The sequence below is a fragment of the Grampus griseus genome (assembly GCF_964374135.1).
Source record: "Grampus griseus genome assembly, chromosome: 5".
Classification (NCBI taxonomy): Eukaryota; Metazoa; Chordata; class Mammalia; order Artiodactyla; family Delphinidae; genus Grampus; species Grampus griseus.
In genome coordinates this window covers 30,360,806-30,386,384 of record NC_138998.1, presented here as the reverse complement: position 1 = coordinate 30,386,384, position 25,579 = coordinate 30,360,806, and the positions used below count along the sequence as shown (strand labels likewise).

General features: G+C 41.2%; 1 protein-coding gene across 1 annotated transcript in view; it reads left to right on the top strand.

The window, feature by feature from the left end:
• PCCB (propionyl-CoA carboxylase subunit beta) overlaps positions 1-25,196 on the top strand; it is a 91,937-nt gene extending 66,741 nt beyond the window's left edge. Inside the window, exons 11-15 of the mRNA XM_082655247.1 lie at positions 21,684-21,791; positions 22,032-22,132; positions 22,545-22,643; positions 23,473-23,572; positions 24,593-25,196. Of these exons, the coding sequence (XP_082511373.1) occupies positions 21,684-21,791; positions 22,032-22,132; positions 22,545-22,643; positions 23,473-23,572; positions 24,593-24,714 (530 nt within the window). The 3' untranslated portion in view covers positions 24,715-25,196. The remainder of the gene's footprint in view (positions 1-21,683; positions 21,792-22,031; positions 22,133-22,544; positions 22,644-23,472; positions 23,573-24,592) is intronic.
• The last annotated feature ends 383 nt before the right edge of the window (positions 25,197-25,579 follow it).

Below are 25,579 nucleotides of genomic sequence, written 5' to 3'. Positions count from 1 at the left end.
TGACTGTTGGCCTTTCCATTTCTGCAGAAAATGAAGTATTGACATTTTAACAATGTAAAGTTTTCTAACTCATGAACACAGGATGTCTTTCCATTTATTATTTATTTATTTTAAATTTTTGGCTGTGTTGGGTCTTCATTGCTACACATGGGCTTTCTCTAGTTGTGATGAGCGGGGGCTACTCTCTGTTGCGGTGCATAGTCTTCTTATTGCAGTGGCTTCTCTTGTTGCTGAGCATGGGCTGTAGGTGCGTGGGCTTCAGTAGTTGCAGCACGTGGGCTCAGTAGTTACGACATGCAGGTCCCAGAGTGTGCGGGCTTCAGTAGTTGCGGTTTGTGGGCTCAGTAGTTGTGGCTTGCAGGCTTTAGAGAGCAGACTCAGTAGTCATGGTGCACAGGCTTAGTTGCTCCGTGGCATGTGGGATCTTCCCAGCCCAGGGATCAAACTCACATCCTCTGCATTGTTAGGCGGATTCTTAACCACTGCGCCAAAAGTGATGTCCCCTTTCCATTTATTTTGGTCTTCATTTATTTCTTCAGCAGTGTTTTGTAATTTTCACTGCACAGGTCTTTAACGTCTTGGTTAAATTTACTCCTGTTTTATTCTTTTAGTTGCTATTGTAAATGGAATTCCTTTCTCAATTTCTTTTTTGGATTGTTCATTATCGGTTTTATAGAAAGACATCTATGCAACTGCTTTTTGTTTGCTGATCTTGTAACCTGCAACTTTGCTGAATTTATTAGATTTAGTAGCTTTCTTGTAGATTCTCTGGAATTTTCTACATATAGGATCATATTTAATGCATATAAAGATAGTTTTACTTCTTCTTCTCCAATTTAGATGCCTTTTATTATTATTTTTTCTTGTCTAATTGCTCTGGCTGGAACTTCCAACACAGTGTTGAATAGCAATAGTGCCATTGGGCATCCTTGTCTTGTTCCTGATCTTAGGGAGAGAACTTTGTGTTTCACTGTAGAATATGATGTAAGCTGTGGGTTTTTCATATATGGTCTATGTCATGTTGGGGAAATTTCCTTCTATTTGTAGTTTTCTGAGTGTTTTATCATGAAAGGTGACAGATTTTGCCAAATGCCTTTTCTATGTCGATTGAGTTGATCATGTAGCTTTTGTCCTTTATTCTATTAATGTGTTGTATTATACTGATTGATTTTTTTGTATATTGAACCACTTTTGCATTCCTGGGATATATCCCATTTGGTTATGGTGTCTAATCTTTTTTTTTTTTAAATAAACTTTATTTTTTAGAGCTTCTTTTAGCTTCACAGTAAAATTGAGTGGAAACAACAGAGCATTCCCATATATACTCTGTTTTCACACATGTACAGCCTACCCCACTATCAGTATTCTGAACCAGAGCACTGTGTCTGTTACAATTATGGAATGTACATTGACACATCATTACAAGTCCATGGTTTACTATAGGGTTGACTCTTGGCGTTGGATATTCTGTAGGTTTGGATAAATGTGTAATGATATGTATCCACCATTTGCAGCATCATATAAAATAGTTTCACTTGCCCTAAAAATCCTCTGTGCTCCACCTATTCATCACTCCCTTCCCCCTAACCCTGATAGCCTGATAAACCCCTGGCAACCACTCATCCTTCTACTGTTTCCATAGTTTTCCTTTTCCAAAATGTCATATAGTTGGAATCATACAGTATGTAGCTTTTTCAGATTAGCCTCTTCCGGCTAGTTATATGGAGGAAGCTGGTCTGAGAAGGCCACATACTCTATGATTCACGTTTCCTCTGTGTCTTTTCACGGCTTGATAGCTGATTTCTTTTTAGTGTTAATATTACATTGTTTAGATATATCACAGTTCATTTATCCATTCACCTACTGAAAGACATCCTGGCTACTTTTAAGTTTTGGCAGTTATTAATAAAGCTGCTAAAAACATTCGTGTGCAGGTTTTTATGTGGATGGAAGTTTTCAACTCATTTGGGTAAATACCGAGGAGCATGATTGCTGGTTCAAACGGTAAGAGTGTGTTTAGTTTGTAAGAAACTGCCAAACTGTCTTCCAGAGTGGCTGTACTAATTTGCATCCCCACCAGCAGTGAAGGAGACTTCCTATTGCTCCACATCCTTGTCAGCTTTTGGTGTTCTCAGTGTTCTGCATTTTGGCTATTGTGATGTGTGTAGTGGCATCTCACTTTAATTTGCATTTCCCTGATGACATATGATGTGGAGCATCTTTTCATATGCTTATTTGCCCTGTCTGTGTTTTCTTTGGTGAGGTATCTATTCAGATCTTTGGCCAGTTTTTAATTGGGTCATTTTCTTATTGTTGCGTTTGTTTGACCTAAACAGAGGTAAACTCAAAAAGATTAGTTTATTCAGGAATAGCAGAGGAACTGTAATTTAGGACAAGCAAGCTACAGGTGAGTCCATTGAGGGTTTGGGGCAGGTTGTATTTATGGACAGGAAATGTAAAGAGGGGAGAGTCCAGTTAGAGTCAGTTAAAATAAACAACAAATGGAGACCAGCCTTGAAAACTTCCTGAGCAGATAAAATCAGTCCAGTCACAGAAACAAAACTCAATTCAGCCCACTTGGTGAGTCCATCCTGACCTGGGTCATCTCCCATTCATGAAACTTCCCAAGGTTGATATGAGATAACCCCTGATCAACCCCCTGTCATCTGAGAAAATGTTGGCACTATCAGTGTTCTGTAAATCAGGCCTTTAAAGGAAATCTGTTTCTTAGTCCTTAAGTTTTTGTCTTCCTGAGGGCACTGTGTGAGATTTTCCAATTACATCCTCCAGTTCTATTTTAGATTGAAATTCTTTCACAAGTTTTGAGAGTTCTTTGTATATGTTAGATAGCAATCCTTTATCAGATTGTGTGTTTTGCAGATACTTTCTCCCAGTCAGTGGTTGTCTTCTCATTCTCTAGACAGTGTCTTTCACAGAGAAGAAGTTTTTAATTTTAGTGAAGACCAGCTTACCAATTATTTCTTTCATAGATCATGCCTTTGAAAGTAGTGTATCTAAAACGTTGCTGCTATTTCCAAGGTCACCTAGGTATTCTCCCATGTTACCTTCTATGAGTTTTATAGTTTTGTGTTTTACATTTAGGTCTCTGGATCCATTTTGAGTTAATTTTTGTTAAAGGTATAAGGTTTGTCTACATCAGTTTTTTTGGATGTGGATGTCTAGTAGTTCCAGCATCATTTGTTAAAAAGACTGTTTTTCTTCCATTGTATTACTTTTGGTCCTTTGTCAAAGATCAGTTGATTATATTTATGTAGGTCTATTTATGTAGGTCTATTTATATTATGTAGGTCTATCTGGGCTCTTTATTCTGTTCCATTGATTTGTTTCACCAATACCATACCCCTGGATGATACTGAGTATTTCTATCCATGAACATGGAATATCTCTACTTACTTAGCTTTTTTATTTTGTTCATCAGAGTTTTGTAATTTTCCTCATATAGATCTTGTTTTGTTAGATTTATGCCTATGTATTTTTTTGGGGGGGGTGGGGGTGCGCTAATGTAAATGGTATTCTATTGTTAGTTTCAAATTCATTGCTGGTATACAGGAAAGTGATTGACTTTAATAAATTCACTTTGTGTCCTGCAGCTTTGCTATAATTATTAGTTTCAGCAGTACTTTTGTTCTTTAGGATTTTCTACATAGACAGTCATGTCATCTGTAAACAAAGAAAGTTTGATTTCTTCCTTCCCAATCTGTATGCCTTTTATATATTTCCTTTCCTTGTTCCATTGTATTAGCGAGGACTGCCAGTACGGTTTTGAAAAGGAGTGGTGAGAGGGCACATTCTTGCATTATACCTGATCTTGGTGGGAAAGCTTCTGGTTTTTCACCATTACGTATGATGGTAGCTATAGGTTTTTGTAGATGTTCTTTATGAAGTTGAGAAAGTTCCCCTGTATTTCTAGTTTGCTGAGAGTTTTTATCATGAGTAGGTGTTGGATTTTGTGAATGGTTTTCTAGATCTATTGATATGTGGCCATGCCACGCAGCTTGCAGGATTTTAGTTTCCCAACCAGGGACTGAACCCAGGCCCTGTCAGTGACAGCATGGAGTCCTAACCACTGGACCACCAGGGAATTCCCTGCATTTGTTTTTTAAATCATGTAAGAAATAAAAAGTGGTGTTACAGGAGATAGGAGAAGATGGCGGAAGAGTAGGACGTGGAGATCACCTTCCTCCCCACAGATGCATCAGAAATACATCTACACGTGGAACTGCTCCTATAGAACACCTACTGAACGCTGGCAGAAGACCTCAGACCTCCCAAAAGGCAAGAAACTCCCCACGTACCTGGGTAGGGCAAAAGAAAAAAGAAAAAACAGAGACAAAAGAATAGGGATGGGACCTGCACCAGTGGGAGGGAGCTGTGAAGGAGGAAAGGTTTCCACACAGTAGAAGCCCCTTTGCGGGCAGAGACTGCGGGTGGCGGAGGGGGGAAGCTTCAGAGCCACGGAGAAGAGTACAGCAACAGGGGTGCGGAGGGCAAAGTGGAGAGATTCCTGCACAGAGGATCGGTGCTGACCAGCACTCACCAGCCTGAGAGGCTTGTCTGCTCACCTGCCGGGATGGGCTGGGGCTGGGAGCTGAGGCTCAGGCTTCGGAGCTTAGATCTGAAGGGGTTAGTGCCATGGCTAGCCAGGAGGGAGTCTGGGAAAAGTCTTGAGCTGCCGAAGAAACAAGAGACTTTTTCTTGTCTGTTTCCTGGTGCGCGAGGAGAGGGGATTAAGAGCGCTGCTTAAAGGAGCTCCAGAGATGGGCACGTGCCGCAGCTATCAGTGCAGACACCAGAGACGGGCATGAGACGCTAAGGCTGCTGCTGCAGCCACCAAGAAGCCTGTGTGCAAGCACAGGTCACTATCCCCACCTCCCTTTCCCAAAGCCTGTGCAGCCCGCCACTGCCAGGGTCCCGTGATCCAGGGACAGCTTCCCCGGGAGAACGCATGGCGCGCCTCAGGCTGGTGCAACGTCACGCAGGCCTCTGCCGCCGCAGGCTTGGTCCGCACTCCGTACCCCTCCCTCCCCCCAGCCTAAGTGAGCCAGAGCCGTCGAATCAGCGGCTCCTTTAACCCCGTCCTGTCTGAGTGAAGAACAGACGCCCTCAGGCGACCTACATGCAGAGGCGGGGCCAAATCCAAAGCTGAGCCCCGGGAGCTGTGCGAACAAAGAAGAGAAAGGGAAATTTCTCCCAGCAGCCTCAGAAGCAGCGGATTAAAGCTCGACAATCAACTTGATGTACCCTGCATCTGTGAATACCTGAATAGACAACAAATCATCCCAAATTGAGGAGGTGAACTTTGGGAGCAAGATTTATTATTTTTTCCCCTTTTCCTCTTTTTGTGAGTGTGTATGTGTATGCTTCTATGTGAGATTTTGTCTGTATAGCTTTGCTTTCACCATTTGTCCAAGGGTTCTGTCCATCTGTTTTTTTTTTTTTACTTTTTAAAATTTTTTCTTAATTATTTATTATTTTAATAACTTTATTTTATCTTACTTTATCTTCTTTCTTTTCTTTCTTTCTTTCTTTCTTTCTTTCTTTCTTTCTTTCTTTCTTTCTTTCTTTCTTTCTTTCTTTCTTTCTTTCTTTCTTTCTTTCTTCCCTCCCTCCCTCCCTCCCTCCTTCCTTTCTTTCTTTCTTTTTTTTCTCCCTTTTATTCTGAGCCGTGTGGAGGACAGTCTCTTGGTGCTCCAGCCAGGCGTCAGGGTTGTGCCACGGAGGTGGGAGAGCCAACTTCAGGACACTGGTTCACAAGAGACCTCCCAGCTCCACATAATGCCAAATGGTGAAAATCTCCCAGAGATCTCCATCTCAACAACAACACCCAGCTTCACTCAACGACCAGCAAGCTACAGTGCTGGACACCCTATGCCAAACAACTAGCAAGACAGGAACACAGTCCCATCCATTAGCAGAGAGGCTGCCTAAAATCATAAGTCCACAGACACCCCAAAACACACCACCAGACGTGGACCTGCCCACCAGAAAGACAAGATCCAGCCTCATCCACCAGAACACAGGCAGCAGACCCTTCCACCAGGAAACCTACACAACCCACTGAACCAACCTTAGCCACTGGGGACAGACACCAAAAACAATAGGAACTACGAACCTGCAGCCTGTGAAAAGGAGACCCCAAACACAGTAAGATAAGCAAAATGAAAACACAGAAAAACACACAGCAGATGAAGGAGCAAGGTAAAAACCCACCAGACCTAACAAATGAAGAGGAAATAGGCAGTCTACCTGAAAAAGAATTCAGAATAATGATAAAGATGATCCAAAATCTTGGAAATAGAATAGAGGAAATGCAAGAAACATTTAACAAGGACCTAGAAGAACTAAAGCGGAAACAACCAATGATGAACAACACAATAAATGAAATTAAAAATATTCTAGAAGGGATCAGTAGCAGGATAACTGAGGCAGAAGAACGGATAAGTGACCTGGAAGATAAATAGTGGAAGTAACTACTGCAGAGCAGAATAAAGAAAAAAAATGAAAAGAACTGAGGACAGTCTCAGAGACCTCTGGGACATTAAACGCACCAACATTCGAATTATAGGGGTTCCAGAAGAAGAAGAGCAAAAGAAAGGGACTGAGAAAATATTTGAAGAGATTATAGTTGAAAACTTCTCTAAGATGGGAAAGGAAATAGTTCATCAAGTCCAGGAAGCATAGAGAGTCCCATACAGGATAAATCCAAGGAAAAACACGCCAAGACACATATTAATCAAACTATCAAAAATTAAATAGAAAAAAAACATATTAAAAGCAGCAAGGGAAAAATAACAAATAACACACAAGGGAATCCCCATAAGGTTAACAGCTGATCTTTCAGCAGAAACTCTGCAAGCCATAAAGGAGTGGCAGGACATATTTAAAGTGATGAAGGAGAAAAACCTACAACCAAGATAACTCTACCCAGCAAGGATCTCATTCAGATTTGATGGAAAAATTAAAACCTTTACTGACAAGGAAAAGCTGAGAGAGTTCAGCGCCACCAAACCAATTTTACAACAAATACTAAAGGAACTTCTGTAGGCAAGAAACACAAGAAAAGGAAAAGACTTACAATAATAAACCCAAAACAATTAAGAAAATGGGAATAGGAACATACATATTGATAATTACCTTAAATGTAAATGGATTAAATGCTCCCACCAAAAGACTCAGACTGGCTGAATGGATACAAAATAAGACCCGTATATATGCTGTATACAAGAGACCCACTTCAGACCTAGAGACACATACAGACTGAAAGTGAGGGGATGGAAAAAGATATTCCATGCAAGTGGAAATCAGAAGAAAGCTGGAGTAGCAATTCTCATATCAGACAAAAGAGAATTTAAAATAAAGACAATTAGAAGAGACAAAGAAGGACACTACATAATGATCAAGGGATCAATCCAAGAAGAAGATATGACAATTGTAAATATATATGAAGCCAGCATAAGAACACCTCAATACATAAGGCAAATGCTAACAGTCATAAAAGGGGAAATCGACAGTAACACAGTCATAGTAGGGGACTTTAACACCGCACTTTCAGCAATGAACAGATCATCCAAAATGAAAATACATAAGGAAACACAAGCTTTAAATGATACATTAAACAAGATGGACTTAATTGATATTTATAGGACATTCCATCCAAAAACAACAGAATACACATTTTTCTCAAGTGCTCATGGAGCATTCTCCAGGATAGATCATATCTTGGGTCACAAATCTAGCCTTGGTAAATTTAAGAAAATTGAAATCATATCAAGTATCTTTTCCGACCACAACGCTATGAGACTAGATATCAATTACAGGAAAAGATCTGTAAAAGATACAAACACATGGAGGCTAAGCAATACACTACTTAATAACGAAGTGATCACTGAAGAAAACAAGGAGGAAATCAAAAAATACGTAGAAACAAATGACAGTGGAGAGACGATGACCCAGAACCTATGGGATGCAGCAAAAGCAGTTCTAAGAGGGAAGTTTATAGCAACACAATCCTACCTTAAGAAACAAAAAACATCTCAAATAAACAACCTAACCTTGCACCTAAAGCGATTAGAGAAAGAATAACAAAAATAACCCCATGGTTAGTAGAAGGAAAGAAATCATAAAGATCAGATCAGAAATAAATGAAAAAGAAATGAAGGAAACGATAGCAAAGATCAATAAAACTAAAAGCTGATTCTTTGAGAAGATAAACAAAATTGATAAACCATTAGCCAGACTCCTCAAGAAAAAAGGGAGAAGACTCAAATCAATAGAATTAGAAATGAAATAGGAGAAGTAACAACTGACACTGCAGAAATACAAAAGATCATGAGAGATTACTACAAACAACTCTATGCCAATAAAATGGACAACCTGGAAGAAATGGACAAATTCTTAGAAATGCACAACCTGCCTAGACTGAACCAGGAAGAAATAGAAAATATGAACAGGCCAATCACAAGCACTGAAATTGAAACTGTGATTAAAAATCTTCCAACAAACAAAAGCGCAGGACCAGATGGCTTCACAGGCGAATTCTATCAAACATTTAGAGAAGAGCTAACACCTATCCTTCTCAAACTCTTCCAAAATATAGCAGAGGGAGGAACACTCCCAAACTCATTCTACGAGGCCACCATCACCCTGATACCAAAACCAGACAAAGATGTCACAAAGAAAGAAAACTACAGGCCAATATCACTGATGAACATAGATGCAAAAATCCTCAACAAAATACTAGCAAAGAGAATCCCACAGCACATTAAAAGGATCATACACAATGATCAAGTGGGGTTTATTCCAGGAATGCAAGGATTCTTCAATATATGCAAATTAATCAACGTGATACACCATATTAACAAATTGAAGGAGAAAAACCATATGATCATCTCAATAGTAGCAGGGAAAGCTTTTGACAAAATTCAACACCCATTTATGATAAAAACCCTGCAGAAAGTAGGCATAGAGGGAACTTTCCTCAACATAATAAAGGCCATATACGACAAACCCAGAGCCAACATTGTCCTCAGTGTTGAAAAGCAGAAACCATTCCTATTAAGATTAGGAAGAAGACAAGGTTGCCCACTCTCACCACTTTTATTCAACATAGTTTTGGAAGTTTTAGCCACAGCAATCAGACAAGAAAAAGAAATAAAAAGAATCCAAATCAGAAAAGAAGAAGTAAAGCTGTTACTGTTTGCAGATGACAAGATACTCTACATAGAGAATCCTAAAGATGCTACCAGAAAATTATTAGAGCTAATCAATGAATTTGGTAAAGTAGCAGGATACAATATTAATGCACAGAAATCTCTGGCATTCTTATATGCTAGTGATGAAAAATTCGAAAGTGAAATTAAGAAAACACTCACATTTACCATTGCAACAAAAAGAATAAAATATGTAGGAATAAACCTACCTAAGGTGACAAAAGAGCTGTATGCAGAAAATTATAAGACACTGATGAAAGAAATTATAGATGATACAAATAGATGGAGAGATATACCATGTTCTTGGATTGGAAGAATCAACATTGTGAAAATGACTCTACTACCCAAAGCAATCTACAGGTTCAATGCAATCCCTATCAAACTCCCACTGGCATTTTTCACAGACCTAGAATAAAAAAATTTCACAATTTGTATGGAAACACAAAAGACCCTGAATAGCCAAAGCAATCTTGAGAATGAAAAATGGAGCTGGAGGAATCAGGCTCCCTGACTTCAGACTATACTACAAAGCTACAGTAATCAAAACAGTATGGTCCTGGCACAAAAACAGAAATATAGATCAATGGAACAGGGTAGAAAGCCCAGAGATAAACCCACGCACACATCGTCACCTTATCTTTGATAAAGGAGGCAGGAATATACAGTGAAGAAAAGACAGCCTCTTCAATAAGTGGTGCTGGGAAAAATGGACAGGTACATGTAATAGTATGAAATTAGAACACTCCCTAACACCATACACAAAAATAAACTCAAAATGGATTAGAGACCTAAATGTAAGGCCAGAAACTATCAAACTCTTAGAGGAGAACATAGGCAGAACACTCTACGACATAAATCACAGCAAGATCCTTTTTGACCCACCTCCTAGAGAATTGGAAATAAAAACGAGAATAAACAAATGGGACCTAATGAAACTTCAAAGCTTTTGCACAGCAAAGGAAACCATAAACAAGACCAAAAGACAACCCTCAGTATGGGAGAAAATATTTGCAAATGAAGCAACTGACAAAGGATTAATCTCCAAAATTTACAACCAGCTCATGCAGCTCAATAACAACAAAACAAACAACCCAATCCAAAAATGGGCAGAAGACCTAAATAGACATTTCTCCAAAGAAGATATACAGATTGCCAACAAACACGTGAAAGAATGCTCAACATCATTAATCATTAGAGAAATGCAAATCAAAACTACAATGAGATATCATCTCACACCGGTCAGAATGGCCATCATCAAAAAATCTAGAAACAGTAAATGTTGGAGAGGATGTGGATAAAAGGGAACACTCTTGCACTGTTGGTGGGAATGTAAATTGAATCAGCCACTATGGAGAACAGTATGGAGTTTCCTTAAAAAACTAAAAATAGAACTACCATATGACCCAGCAATCCCACTATTGGGCATATACCCTGAGAAAACCATAATTCAAGAAGAGTCATGTACCAAAATATTCATTGCAGCTCTATTTACAATAGCCAGGACATGGAAGCAACCTCAGTGTTCATCAACAGATGAATGGATAAAGAAGATGAGGCACATATATACAATGGAATATTACTCAGCCATAAAAAGAAACGCAATTGAGTTATTTGTAGTGAGGTGGATGGACCTATAGAGTCTGTCATACAGGGTGAAGTAAGTCAGAAAGAGAAAAACAAATACCGTTGCTAACACATATATATGGAATCTAAGGAAAAAAAAAAGTTCATGAAGAACCTAGGGGTAAGACGGGAATAAAGACACAGACCTACTAGAGAATGGACTTGAGGATATGGGGAGGGGGAAGGGTAAGCTGCGACAAAGTGACATCGACCCATATACACTACCAAACGTAAAATGGATAGCTAGTGGGAAGTAGCCGCATAGCTCACGGAGATCAGCTAGGTGGTTTGTGACTAGCTAGTGGGGGTGTGATAGGGAGGGTGGGAGGGAGGGAGATGTAAGAGGGAAGTGATATGGGAACATATGTATATGTATAACTGATTCACTTTGTTATAAAGCAGAAATTAGCACACCATTGTAAAGCAATTATACTCCAATAAAGATGTTAAAAAAAAAAGAAAAAAAGTGGTGTTACAAACCAAAAATACAATAATACTGGCTTTTTATATTTCCCCATGTAGTTATCTTTACTGGAGATTTTTACTTCGTCATACAGTTCTGTGATACTATCTACTACCTTTTTATTTCAACATGATGGGCTCCCTTTACCATTTCTTGTAGGGCAGGCCTAGTGGTAACGAACTCCTCAGCTTTTGTTTGTCTAGGAATGTCTTTATTTGTCCCTCATTTTTGAAGGACAGTTTGCCAAGTATAGAGTTGTTGGTTGAGTTTTATTCTTTCAGCATCTTGTTTTTTAATTTTTTAATTGATGTATACTTGCTGTATAATATCATATGTTACAGGTATACAGTATAATGATTCAGAATTTTTAAAGGTTATACTCTGTTTATAGTTATTATAAAATATTGGCTATATTCCCCATGTTATACATATATCTTTGAATCTTATTTTATGCCTAGTAGTTTGTGTCCTTTACTCCCCTACCCCTATATGGCCCCTCCCCCACCTTATTGCTCCTCACCGGTAACCTGTAGTTTGTTCTCTGTGTCTGTGAGTCCACTTCTTTTTTGTTATATACACTAGTTTGTGGTATTTTTTAAATTCCATATATAAGTAATACCATACAGTATTTGTCTTTCTCTGACTTACAGTAAGTCCCTTACATATGAATCTTCAATTTGTGAACTTTCAAAGATGCGAACGTGTGTTCGCCTGTCTAATCACATAAGTTAGTTCACGTGCGTGGCGTACATTGTCACGTGCTTGCATTCTCTACAAGTGGTTGTGCTTTTGTGTACTTGACTGTACGGTACGGTATAGAGTACAGTAGTACAGTATCTTTATTTCAAGCCCAGTATGTCCGGAAGTGAGCGTAAAAGCAGTGGTGATGTAGTGGGTACTGCTAAGAAGTGCCAAGCGATAACAGTGGAGAGAAAAATGAAAATAATTGAGAGAGTGGAGCAAGGCAAAAAGATGGTAGACATCACTCATTCTTATAACATGAATTGTTCAACCATCGGCACAATTCTAAAGAACAAGGACAGGATCATGAAACATGAAGTCTGCTGTGCTGATGATGTCAACAATACTATCGGAGAAGCGTGGAAAAGTGATGGAGGAGATGAGAAACTCAGTGTGTGGATGCAGGATCAGCACCAGTGTCGAGTCCTGTTCAGCTTAATGCTGATTCAAGAGAAAGCTAAAAGCCTTTATGAAGACTTGACGAAGAAACACGGTGAAGAATCAGAGGGTGCATCTTTTAATGCCAGCCATGGCTGGTTTCCTTGCTTCAAGACTAGAGCCAACCTTCACAATATGGTAGCTGCCCAGGAATTTCCTGAAATGCTTCGGGAAATTATTGATGAAGGCATGTATTCACCCAAGCAGGTTTTTAATGTGGATGAGACAGGACTGTACTGGAAGAGGATGCCAGACCGAAGTTACATCAGTAAGGAGGAAAAGTTGATGCCAGACTATAGAGCAGCAAAGGATAAGCTGACTCTGTTGTTTGGTGGCAATGCTTCCAGTGATATAAAGCTGAAGCCTCTCTTACTTTATCATTTAGAGAATCCAGGAGCCCTTAACAGCATAGCCAGGGGCTCGCTTCCTGTTGTGTGGAAGAGTAACCCCAAAGCCTGGCTACACAGCCCATTTTCCAGGACTGGTTTTTCCACCACTTTATATCCCGGACGTGGAGAAATATTGTTTGGAGAAGGGTGTCCCATTCAACATTCTTTTGCTGCTCGACAGTGCTTTGGGCCATCCCCCATTCATAGACAACTTTCATTCCAATGTCCTGTAGTGCATCTGCCACCAAATACTATGTCGCTCATCCAACCTATGGACCAGGGGTTATAGCGACTTTCAAGAAATATTATTTATGTCACACTTTTCATCAGGCAGTAAAGGCGAGTGATGAATCAGGAACAGACTTGCGACAATTTTGGAAGGACTATAACATCTACAGGCCATAAAAAACATTGACTTTGCTTGGCATGAGGTTACGGCCATCACTGTGAATGGGGTTTGGAAGAACGTTTGTCCGCAGTTTGTTCACAATTTTCATGGATTTGAGAAGGTGGATGAGGAGTCTAAAGAGGTCTTCAGCAACTTGGTGACCCTCAGCGAGAAGCTGGAGCTAGATCTGCAAGAGAATGACTTCACTGACTCCTTGCTGTGCAACATGGGAGCTTACTAATGAAGACCTGATGGAATTGGAGGCCCAGAGAAACGATGAAGAGAGACAAGAAGAACAAGTAACTGAAGAACCTAAGAGATTCACGAGGTAGGAAATGGCAAGGGGATATTCTTTATTTGAGAAGACACTGTTAGTTTTTGAGGCACAGGACCCAAACGTAGAATGGTACACAAAGGTTGCAGCAGCCGTGCAGAATGCAATCCAGTGCTACTGTGTCATCTATCACGAGAAAAAAAGAGCTACTACCCAGACATCACTGGATCGTTTTTTCAAAAGGGTAGATAGAATTGAATCCAGCAAGGAACCAGAACCTGTGCCATCAATGTCAGACGTGAGTGAAATTGCAGCTTGCCCTCCGTCTCCTATTGCTGACGATCCTTCAGCTCTACCATCTCCCACCTCCTCTCCCTCCTCCAGTCAGCAACTCTTCTTGCCTGTTCACTCGATGCCAGCCCCTGTATGCCAGCTGTTGTACTGTACTACTGTGCTTTTCAAGGTACTGTACCGTAAGATTAAAGATGTTTTCTTTAGTTTTTGTGTTTGTTGTTTTTTATGTATTATTTGTGTGAAAAGTATTATAAACCTATTACCACAATTACTATATAGCTCATAGTGTTAGTTGGGTACCTAGGCTAACTTTTCTGGACTTAACGAACAAATTGAACTTACGACCGCACTTGAACGGAACTCGTTTATATGTAGGGGACTTACTGTATTTCAGTTAGCATAATGCCTTCCAAGTCCATCCATATTGCTGCAATGGCAAAATTTTGTTCTTCTTATGTCTGTTTGGTATTCCATTGTATATATACACCACATCTTCTGTATCCATTCATCTGTTGATGGACACTTAGGTTGCTTACATACCTTGGCAATTATAAATAATGCTGCTATGAACATTGGGGTGCATGTATTTTTTCAAATTAATGTTTTTGGGTGTTTTGGATATATTCCTAGGAGTGGAATTACTGTGGCAGAAGAACTGAATAGACATTTTTCCAAAGAGGAAATGCATATAACCAATAGGCACATGAAAAGATGTTCAATCTTGCTAATCATCAGGGAAATGCAAATCAAAACCACAATGAGATATCACATCACACCTGTCAGAATGACTATCATCAAAAAGAACACAAATAACAAACGTTGGCAAGGATGTGGAGAAAAGGGAACCCTGTACACTGTTGGTGGGAATGTAGATTGGTGCAGCCACTCTGCAAAATGGTATGGAGGTTTCTCAAAAAACTAAAAATAGAACTACCATAAAAAATAGAACTTTCAGCACTTTAAATATGTATCCCATTTGGTAATCTTATTGAAGATTCTTTTTTTTTAAAAAAATTATTTATTTATTTATTTATTTTTGGCTGTGTTGGGTCTTCGTTGCTGCACGCGGGCTTTTTCTAGTTGCGGTGAGCGGGGGCTACTCTTCTTTGTGGTGCACAGGCTTCTCATTGCAGAGGCTTCCCTCATTGTGGAGCACAGGCTCTAGGCGCACGGGCTTCAGTAGTTGCAGCACGCAGGCTCAGTAGTTGTGGCTCATGGGCTCTAGAGCACAGGCTCAGTAGTTGTGGCACACGAGCTTAGTTGCTCTGTGGCATGTGGGATCTTCCCGGGTCAGGGATCGAACCCGTGTCCCCTGCATTGGCAGGCGGATTCTCAACCACTGCGCCACCGGGGAAGCCCTGAAGATTCTTTCTGTATGATGAGTCACTTCTCTCTTGCTACTTTCAAGATTCTGTCTTTGTCTTTCAATAATTTGACTATAATGTGTCTCGGTATGGGTGTGTATGAGTTTATCCTACTTAGAGTTTCTTGAATTTGTAGCTTCACGTCTTGTGCCAAAATTGAGAAGTTTTTGGACATTCTTTCTTCAAATAATCTCTCTGCCCCTTTCTCTCTCTCTCTTCCTCTGGTACTGCCATGCGGTGTATGTCAGTTCTCTTGATGATATTCCATAGGTCCCTTAGTCTCTATTCACTTCATTTTTTCTTTTCTTTCTGTTCCTCAGACTGGATTATTTAAGTTTTCTTATCTTCAAGTTTCCTTATCCTTCTTGTCTACTCAGGTCTGTTGTTGAACCCCTGTAGTGAACTTTTCATTTCAGTTATTGTACTTTTCAGCCATGGAATTTCTGTTTGGTTCCTTTTTATAATTTCTCTTGATTGATATTCTCATTTTGTTCATAATTTTTTTTCCTGATTTTTTTAGTTCTTCATGTTTTCCTTTACTTCCTTGAGCATATTTAAGACAGTTGATTTAAAATCTTTGTTTAGTAAGTTTATTGTCTGGGCTTCTGCGGGATGGATTCTTTTATTTTGCTCATTTGAATGGCTGTACTTTCCTGTTGCTTTGTATGCTTTGCTATTTGTTGGAAACTGAACATTTGAATATTATAATACGGTAACTCTGAAAATCATATTCTCCCCTTTTTCCAGAGTTTGAGGTTTTTTTGATTGTTCAGTGCTGTAGTAGTCCATTTTTCTAGCGACTTTTCCCAGCTGTTTTTGCAGAGGCTATATTCCTTGTTGTTTTCCTAAGCTTGTGTCCAGCTATTGTTTTAACAGAGATTACCTTGAACACCAGGTGCCAAAACAGACAAATAAGAAAACATCTCCCCTAGTCTTTGCAAATTGGCTTTGTACTGAGGCTGTCCTTCAACACGTAGCCAGACTTAAACTGAGTTTAGGTATCAGCCCAAGGTTAAAGCCTAAGGTCTTCTCAGGTCTTTTGTAATGTTATGTTTTCCTTTTAATTCATCTCAAGGTATTTTCTTTTTTAAAATTTTTTTATTGAAGTATTGTTGATTTACAATGTTGTGTTAATTTCTGCTGTACAGCAAAGTGACTCAGTTATACACGTATATATTCTTTTTCATCTTCTTTTCCATTCTGGTTTATCACAGAATATTGAATATATTGTTAGTTCCCTGTGCTGTATGGCAGAACCTTGTTGTTTATCCATTCTGTATATAATAGTTTGTGAGTCCCAAACTCCCAATCCTCCCCCACCCACGCTTGGCAACCACAAGTGTGTTTTCTATGTCTGTGAGTCTGTTTCTGTTTTGTAGACAAGTTCATTTGTGTCATATTTTAGATTCCACATATAAGTGATATCATATGGTATTTGTCTTTCTCTGCCTGACTTAATTCACTTAGTATGATCATCTCTGGGTCCATCCATGTTGCTGCAAATGGCATTATTTCATTCTTTTTAGTGACTGAATAATATTCCATTATATATATACCACATCATCTTTATCCATTCGTCTGTCACTGGACATTTAGGTTGTTTCCATGTCTTGACTATTGTACATAGTGCTTTTGTGAACATAGGGGTGCATGCATCTTTTTGAATTATAATTTTGTCTGGGTATATGCCCAGGAGTGGGGTTGCTGGATCATGTGGCAACCACCTGTGTAGGAGGGTTCCCTTTTCTCCAAACCCTCTCCAGCATTTATTACTTGTAGACTTTTTAATCATGGCCATTCTGACTCGTGTGAGGTGGTGCCTCATTATAGTTTTGATTTGCATTTCTCTAATAATTAGCAATGATGAGCATCTATTCATGTGCCTATTGGCCATCTGTATGTCTTCTTTGGAGAAATGTCTATTTAGGTCTTCTGCCCATTTTTCAATTGGGTTTTTGTTGTTGTTGTTGTTAGTGAATTGTAGCTCTTTGTATGTTTTGGAAATTAAGCCCTTGTTGGTTGCATCATTCGCAAATATTTTCTCCCAGTCTGTAGGTTGTCTTTTCATTTTGTTTATGGTTCCTTTGCTGTGTGAAAGCTTATAAGCTTGATTAGGTCCCATTTTATATTTTTGCTTTTATTTCTGTTGCCCTGGGAGACTGACCTAAGAAAACATTGGTACAATTTATGTCAGAGAATGTTTTGCCTATGTTCTCTTCTTGGACATTTATGGTGTCTTGTCGTATATTTATGTCTTTAAGCCATTTTGAGTTTATTTTTATGTATGGTGTGAGGGTGTGTTCTAACTTCATTGATTTATATGTGGCTGTACAACTTTCTTAACGCCACTTGCTGAAGGACTGTCTTTTCCCATTGTATATTCTTGCCTTCTTTGTCGAAGATTAATTGTCCCTAGGTATGTGGGTTTGTTTCTGGGCTCTCTATTCCGTTCCACTGATCCGTTCAAAGTATTTTCTTATTTCCCTTCTCAGGTCTTTTCTGAACACGCATCTGGCTCTAGGCACGTCTGCGTCTTTCTGAAGTCCCTTGTATACACAGGTGATCTTGAATGCCCTAATTCCCCCCCCAAACCCCCTCTCTCCCTGTTTTTTTCCTCCCAGGCCTTAGGAAATGTCAACCGTCATCTTTCACCCCAGATGTCTATAGGTGGTTCTTTTGCCTTACAGTGAGCAATGCCTGCCACTTTTCTGGCCTGAGTGAGTTCTGAGTTAGGTGAAGTGATGAAAGGCTTGCATCCATCTTTCAGGTAGCCCCCAGACAAGGCAGAACAGACCTACATGGTGATTTGTGCCTCAGGTCTTCTTTGCTTCCTCTAGAACCAGGGAAGAGTGTGGGGCACGTGTAATTCAAAACGCCACAGAGCTTTCCTACAGTTTCTAAGTTGCCTTTTTCCTGATTCAGCTTTTACTTAGTACATTTTGCCTGTTCCAGAGTTTTGACAAAGTTGGTTCTGACAGTTTCTGCATGTGTTTTGATGTTTCTGTTTGCAGACAGGAGCTTGGAGCTGCCTATTCCACCATTTTGTTGTCTAGAAATAGTGTTTAAAGTTAGGAATTTATACATACTGAAAATGCATTTTGTTCCTACAGTAAGTTCTCGGCTGTTCACGTATCTCTTTAGTTCCTCCTCTTTGCTGTGTCTGTCCCTGGTGTGGACTTCACATGATCTTCTGTGTCTGCTCAGAGATACTTCTTGTCCCGTGACTATGTCTGCAGGTTCTGGCGCCCTCCAGTACAGGTGCACTCTGACAAGCTCACTTGTTAAGAAACTGCTTGGCTTATTGTGGAAACTTTATCTACAAATACTTAGAATGTCTATCCCAGGGGCCTGCCCTAGCCCTGGCTGGAGTCTGAATACCTGGTTCCATTGTGGTTCCTCAGCTTCCCTTCTTCTTGACTCAGTAATTCTTTGTGATGTTTATGGGGTGTCAAAAAAGGCAGCTTTAGAGGCTCACAGAGGAGGCCTCTTTTCTGGTTCTCATTTCTTTTTCTTTTTTATTGAAGTATAGTTGATTTACAGTGTTGTGTTAATTTCTGCTGTACAGCAAAGTGACTCAGTTATACGTATATATATTCTTTTCCATTATGGTTTATCACAGGATACTGAATACAGTTCCCTGAATACAGGGAACTGTATTCAGTATCCTGTGATAAACCATAATGGAAAAGAATATATATACGTATATATTCCCTGTGCTGTACCCTAGGACCTTGTTGTTTATCCAGCCTGTATATACTAGCTTGCACCTGCTAATCCCAAACTCCCGATCCTTCCCTCACCCACTCCTCCTCCCCCTTGACACTGGTTCTCATTTCTTCCTTGTAGGAATTAGCCAGGGCTCATTGGGCTCTCTGGGTGCCAGGTGCTCTGTCAGGCCTGGACTAGGGCCTAAGATGATGAGGCCATCATCTTAGTAGACCTGGGGCCCACTCTTGGCAGCTCAGGGCCACAGGTTTTCCATTTCTGACTGTGTTCATTTCCCTAACGATTTTATCTTGTTTTGGTTGTCATTGCTTGTATTTTTCTTCATTTTGATTTTTATTCTGGCCTCTTTGTACTTCTTGTGGTTTCTTAATTTAGAATTGTCTTCATCCCAGGACTCATCACTCACATTCTTTATTTCAAGTCATTAACATAGATTTTTCTTCTATTGAGTTACAATTGAGGCACAGTAAATTACATGTTCATTGGGATGGGTTTTGGCAGTTAATACAACTTTGTATTCACCATTCAAAATAAGATATGGAACATTTCTATCATCTCAGAAAATGCATTAGGCAAGAGGGAAGTTTTGCCTATTGCTATTATTTTTTGAGTTGTCTTTTTATTGTTGATTTGTAGGGTTCTTTATATATTCTGGATGTGAATCCTTTGTCAGATATGTGTATTTTAAATATTTTTCTCCTGGTCTGTGACTTGTTTATTCATTTAATTAATGGTGTCTTTTGATTCACATTATTTTAAAAACTTGGTAAAGTCCCATTTATCAGTGTTTTTACTTCTGATTAGAACTTTTTGTGTCCTGTCCAGGAAATCTTTGCCTACTACAAAGTTTCAAAGATAGTCCACATCATCTTCTAGGAGCTTTGTAGTTGTGGGTTATGTTAAGATCTACAATCCATTTGGGGCTAATTTTTGTGTGTAGAGTATAGAGTGAAACAGGAGTCTACTTCCGTTTTTTTCCATACAGATATTTAATTGTTCCATCACCATTAGTTAACAAGACTTACTTTCCACACTGAATTGTTTTGGTGCCTGGTCTAAAATCAGTTGTGTGGGCCTGTTTCTTCACGATCTATCCTGTTTCATTGCTGTTTTTGCCAACCTCTATGCCTCTGCCATACTGTCTTGATTACTGTAGCTTTGTAGTTCTTGGTGGTTCTCACCAGGGACAGTTTCAATATCCTGGGAACATGTGGCAGTGTTGGAAACACTTTTGGTTGTCACAGTGGAGATGAGGGGTGGAGGGGTGTGCTACTGGCATCTAGTGGGTGCAGGCCAGAGATGCTGCTCTACATCCTACGTGCAGAGGTCAAACACCCACAGCAAAGAATTATCCTGTCCAAATTGTTGATAATACCAAGACGGAGAAACCCTGCTTTTGTGAGTCTTCAAGTCAGTTAGTATAAGTCTTCCTATACTGATATTTTAAAAAAGAAAATACCGTTTTGACCATTCTGTCTCCTTTGTATTAACCATGTGAATCTTAGAATCTGCTTATCAGAAATTCCTATGATTTTGATAGGAATTGCTTGAAAAATACAGATTTCTCCACTATACTTGCTATTAAACTTTAAATCTAAAATAATTAAAATAGTATAAGTAATTAAAATTAAATACAATTAGGAACTTAGCCTCTCACTTTTACTAGTCATGTTTCAAGTATTCGGTAGCCACATGTGGCTAGTGGCTACTATGTCGACAAATAGCAGAGCCAGAGAACATTTTCATCATCATAGAAAGCTCTTTCAGGCAGCACTGGTATAGATCAGTTTGGGGATTGATTTATTCTTCTAATCCATGAGTATATAAGTTTTTTTGTAGATATTTTTTATCAGATAATGGAAGTTCAATTGTACTCCTAGTTTACTGCTAGTTTTTAATTGTGAATGTTGGATTTTCTCAGATGTTTATATCTACTGAAGTGACCATATGGTTGTTCTCCTTTAATAATTTCATTGCTTTTCACACATTAAATCAAGTCCGAATTCCTGGATATAACTGCACTTGGTCATGATGCACCAGTGTTTTTATTTAATGCTGGAATTGATTTGGTAATATCTTAGGACTGTTTGTATCTATGTTCATGAGGGATTTTGGTCTGCATTTTCTTGTAATGTCCTTTTCTTGTTTTGGTATTTAATGCTGGCTTCATAAAATACTTTGCAAAGTGTGATAGGAGAGGGTTTACTAGTAACTGAGCTCTCATTCTGTGCCCTTTCACAGATACCATCTCCTGTAATCCTTACAGCTGTGGTAGGAGGGGGATAACACCCCTGCCTTTCAGGTGGCAAATCTCAGGCTCAGAAAGTGAAGTAATTTACCTGACACGTGGCTATAGCTGGTGAAGCCAGAATCAGATTCCAGGGTACAGGGACTCTCTAAGACCAGCCCCTGGATGTCACCTCCCACGACTGGCTGCAGGGGCGAGGCAGGCTGTGCATCAGGTGGCAGCAAGCAGCCCTTCAGGTTACGAGGCTGAGACTGGCTGCCTGCCCTGGGCTTTGCTGCCGGTCCCTCAGGGGCGGCGCCACTCCTTGGCCCTCTGACCAGTGCCAGGTGGGTTCTCCTGTCTTCCCAGTTTTTCCTGGAGTGTGAGGATCCCCTTAGCCGTTTTCTGAGGAGGTAACTTTGGTGCCTCCTTAGTAACCAGCTCTGCATGGTTGCTGGGGGCACATTCCCAGTGTGGGTGGGACTGGGAATTGCCCAGAAGCTCAGCCTGGATGATCTTTTTCTAGGATGCTTGGACATTAATTCATCCGTGAAAGGGGCTCGTTTTGTCCGATTCTGTGACGCGTTCAATATTCCACTCATCACGTTTGTGGATGTCCCTGGCTTTCTCCCCGGTGAGTCATTGACAGAGGTGGGGGCCAGGAGAGGCGGTTTTGCCCAGCGAGGCATCCACTTTATTTGGAGATCTTGCAAAATTCCCTCAGGATTTGTGACGTCTCCATATTCTGGGTGTCTGGATGGTGCGGCTGTGTGAGGGGTGGCCCTTTGGGGAGGGGGAAGACCTCCCAGCTGAGAGCAGAGGCCGACCTCCTGAGGATTCTGTGGGTATCCAGTAACTCTTCCTCGTGACCCAGGCACTGCGCAGGAGTACGGAGGCATCATCCGGCATGGCGCCAAGCTTCTCTACGCGTTTGCCGAGGCAACTGTGCCCAAAGTGACAGTCATCACCAGGAAGGTGAGGAACTCACGCTGGAGGCTGTGAGCTCACTCACTCCCACGGCAGGGCCGTGGCTGGAAGTCTGGCCGAGAGGTTCAGCAGTGCTGGAGGGAGACTACGCCTCTCTCCCCTTAAAAAGCTCTGGAGGACAGCACGGCAGACATGCCCTGCAGGGGTGTCCCTGGTCATCTGGGAACTGAAAGCAGCAGTGGGAAAAAGCAGCCGGGAAAGACCGTGACCATGAACTGTGAAAGGCCTGTGGGCTGCGCCCTTGTGCTCCGGCTCCCTGGCCTCACAGACACTGGGCCTTTAGCAGCCCAGGAGGGCTCTTCTTGCTTTCTGTCCTCATTTTGCTTGGCTTCCTGGGGTCTTGCAGGGATGTGACATGGGTGACTCAGGCACTAACATTCAGCATTTGGGTCTGTTCTAGGCCTATGGTGGCGCTTACGATGTCATGAGCTCCAAGCACCTTTGTGGTGACACCAACTATGCCTGGCCCACAGCAGAGATTGCAGTCATGGGAGCAAAGGTGAGGCCCCCTGGCTTTCCCTTCTGCGTCTGGGAAATGTTGGAGAGGGGCCAGGGCTCCAGGGAGTTGGGGTCTAGGCCCTGGCAAGCCTGCCTCCTGCCCTCACTTCAGGCGTGTGCCGCCGTCTCCGTGCCCGGGTGGGAGGAGCCTAGAGTGGGTTTTGAGACGTCAGTAAAGGGGAGAGGGCTGAGTCAGCTGAGCTGGGCTTCGGAGGACTGGACGTTTCCCCCGGCCCCAAGCTGCTGACTTAGGGCAGGTGCTTCCTGTTGCCGAGCCTGCTCCCCACTCCTTTTCTGCTTCAGAACAGCTGTTGTGGCTGAACCAGGTAACTCCCATGCCCCCGCCTCTCCAAGCTGACTTTCAAGGGTTCTGACGTGAAGGCTCATCTTTCAGTCCTCATTTTTCTACATTTGCATTTCAGTCTTTCCACCTCTGGCCATTGAATTGTGTGCTCAGGGCTCAGAATCATGAAAAAGGGAAACAGCAGTCTGCGTCCCTCAATGAGGGAACTGTGGATTTAACAGTGGAAACTGGGCCAAATATCTTGGCCTCAGAGAAGGATAAATGCAATTGGAGAGAGGAGGACAGAATCTGGGGAGGCAAACACCTGGCTTAGCCTGGGCTGCTCGTCATTGGGGCCACAGCTGAGCATCCATCCCAGCTCCCGGAGTCACGGAGGTCAACTCCAGGCACCTGGACCTGGCACTTGTCTCTGGTACACTTTGATTTACCAGGACACTGGCAACCATGCCCATGATGATGAGCTGAGGGAGGCCTGCCCAGGTCTCCAGGGGCCTCCAGGGGCGTTCACTAACTCCTCTCGTGACAGGGCGCTGTGGAGATCATCTTCAAAGGGCACGAGAATGTGGAGGCTGCTCAGGCAGAGTACATCGAGAAGTTTGCCAACCCTTTTCCTGCAGCCGTGAGAGGTAGGGCCTGTGGTGGGGAGGGCAGCTTCGTTCGTTTGTTGGGTCACTTGCTTCTTATTTCACTCCAGAAAGTCTGCCTTTGTCCTTCCAGTTTAATCTGGAGACCAGTGAGGGCTGGTTTGTCCCTGAGCAGTCATCACTTAAAGATGCTGCTTTGTCACCAGAATCAAAACAACATTGCTGAAATGGCTGAATCTCTTAGCGTTGTTCCAGTCCCCCTAGTGCTGTGAAAAATCTACCCAAAACAAAGTGACTTAAAACCACCACCTTTTGTTTTGTTTTGTTTTCCCTCATAGTTCTGAGGGTCAGCGGTTTGGTCTGGGCTGAGCTGGGTGGCTCTTCTGCTGGCTGGGCCTGGGATCAGTCATGCAGCTGTGTCATCTGGCGGTCTGACTGGGGCTAGTCCACGATGGCCTCACTCACATGGCTGGTGCTGGCTGTCAGACTCTCTCTCCACGTGGTTTCTTATTCTTAGGGAGGCTAGTCCACACTGCTTTACATTGTGTCCTGAGGGCAAGAGGGAGAGTGGGGCAGCTGCAAGGTGCCTTGAGGCCTAGGTTTGGAAGTTGCAGTGTTACTTTTGCCACATTCTGTTGGCCAAGGCAAGTTACAAGGCCAGGTGAAGAAATACAATCCATTTCCTGATGGGAGGAGTGGCATAGTAACATTGCAGAGGGGTTTATGTACAGGATGGGAGGAATTGTTGTAGTGATTTTAAAAAAAGAAAAGTGCACTTTCTTAATTGGATTCCCTGTTGAATTCATCTTGGTAGGGAGAGGGTCACATTTTCCTTTTCTTGCCGAGTGTTCCTAGGCCAGAAGTTTGGGACCTGCCAGAGGAACAGGGGGCTCCTGGGATCAGGGGAAGGTTCACAGGACCCAGCTCCTCTTGTGTCAGGTTGGGCCCTGCTCACACTGTTGGCCGCAGAAGATAGTGCCCTGGCTGAGCACCATGTGGTGTTGGGTGGGTGGCAGCATCTGGGGCTGCAGATGATTTGCTTCCTTTTCTGTGCTTCCCCAGGGTTTGTGGATGACATCATCCAGCCTTCCTCTACACGTGCCCGAATCTGCTGTGACCTGGATGTCTTGGCCAGCAAGAAGGTACAGCGCCCATGGAGGAAACATGCAAATATTCCATTGTAAATGTACCAAGGGTAATTACTACCTGGCCATTTGCACCCATCCCTGCCTTTTTCAGTCATGAAACCTGGGAATCTAAATACCAGTAATAACTTGGCTAAGTTTATTAAATTCCAGAAAGATTTCATTTGTGCCTTCCTATAAAATTGTTTTATTAAAAATCCCAGCAGTTTTTGAGCATAAATCTTATTTTTTTGTGGTAAAAATCTGAAAAATCAAGAAAACTAAAGAAAACACTATAGTATTCACTTAGCGCTGACCCTTATTTAACACCTCTGTGTATTGCTTTCCTTTCTTTTCCCAAGAATTAATTTTTTTCCTCTAAAGGTGAGATAATAAGCTTTTAGGGTGAAGTACTTGTCTGCTTAGGCTTTTGGTTTTCTTACTTTTAAATAATATAACAGTTAAATGATATGTCCTATCCTTTCAATTCCTTCAGGAATTGTTGAGGATTAAAGAAGATGTTTGTAATTGTGTGTGTGTGTGTGTGTCTACCAGAATAGATGCTCAGTAAGGCATACACCCTATATTAATTTCTTACCCTATATTAACTTCTTTCCAGAAACGTGTTCTCACATTTTAAAAAACTTATTTTGGAAAATTTCTAACCTGTGGAAATGTTGCAAGAGGTGTATACCCTTCACCTAGATTACCCAGTTCTTAACATTTTCTACATTTGCTTCATCTTTTATATAAATATATAATTACTATTTTTACTGACCTATTTGAAAGTTGCAGAATCATGACCTTTTGTCCCCCCAAATGTCAATGCTTATTTCATATGAAACAAGGCTCATTGTCTTACATAGTCTTTAATGACACTGACATTGTTGAAGCATGTTCGCCAATTATTTTGTAGAATGTCCCT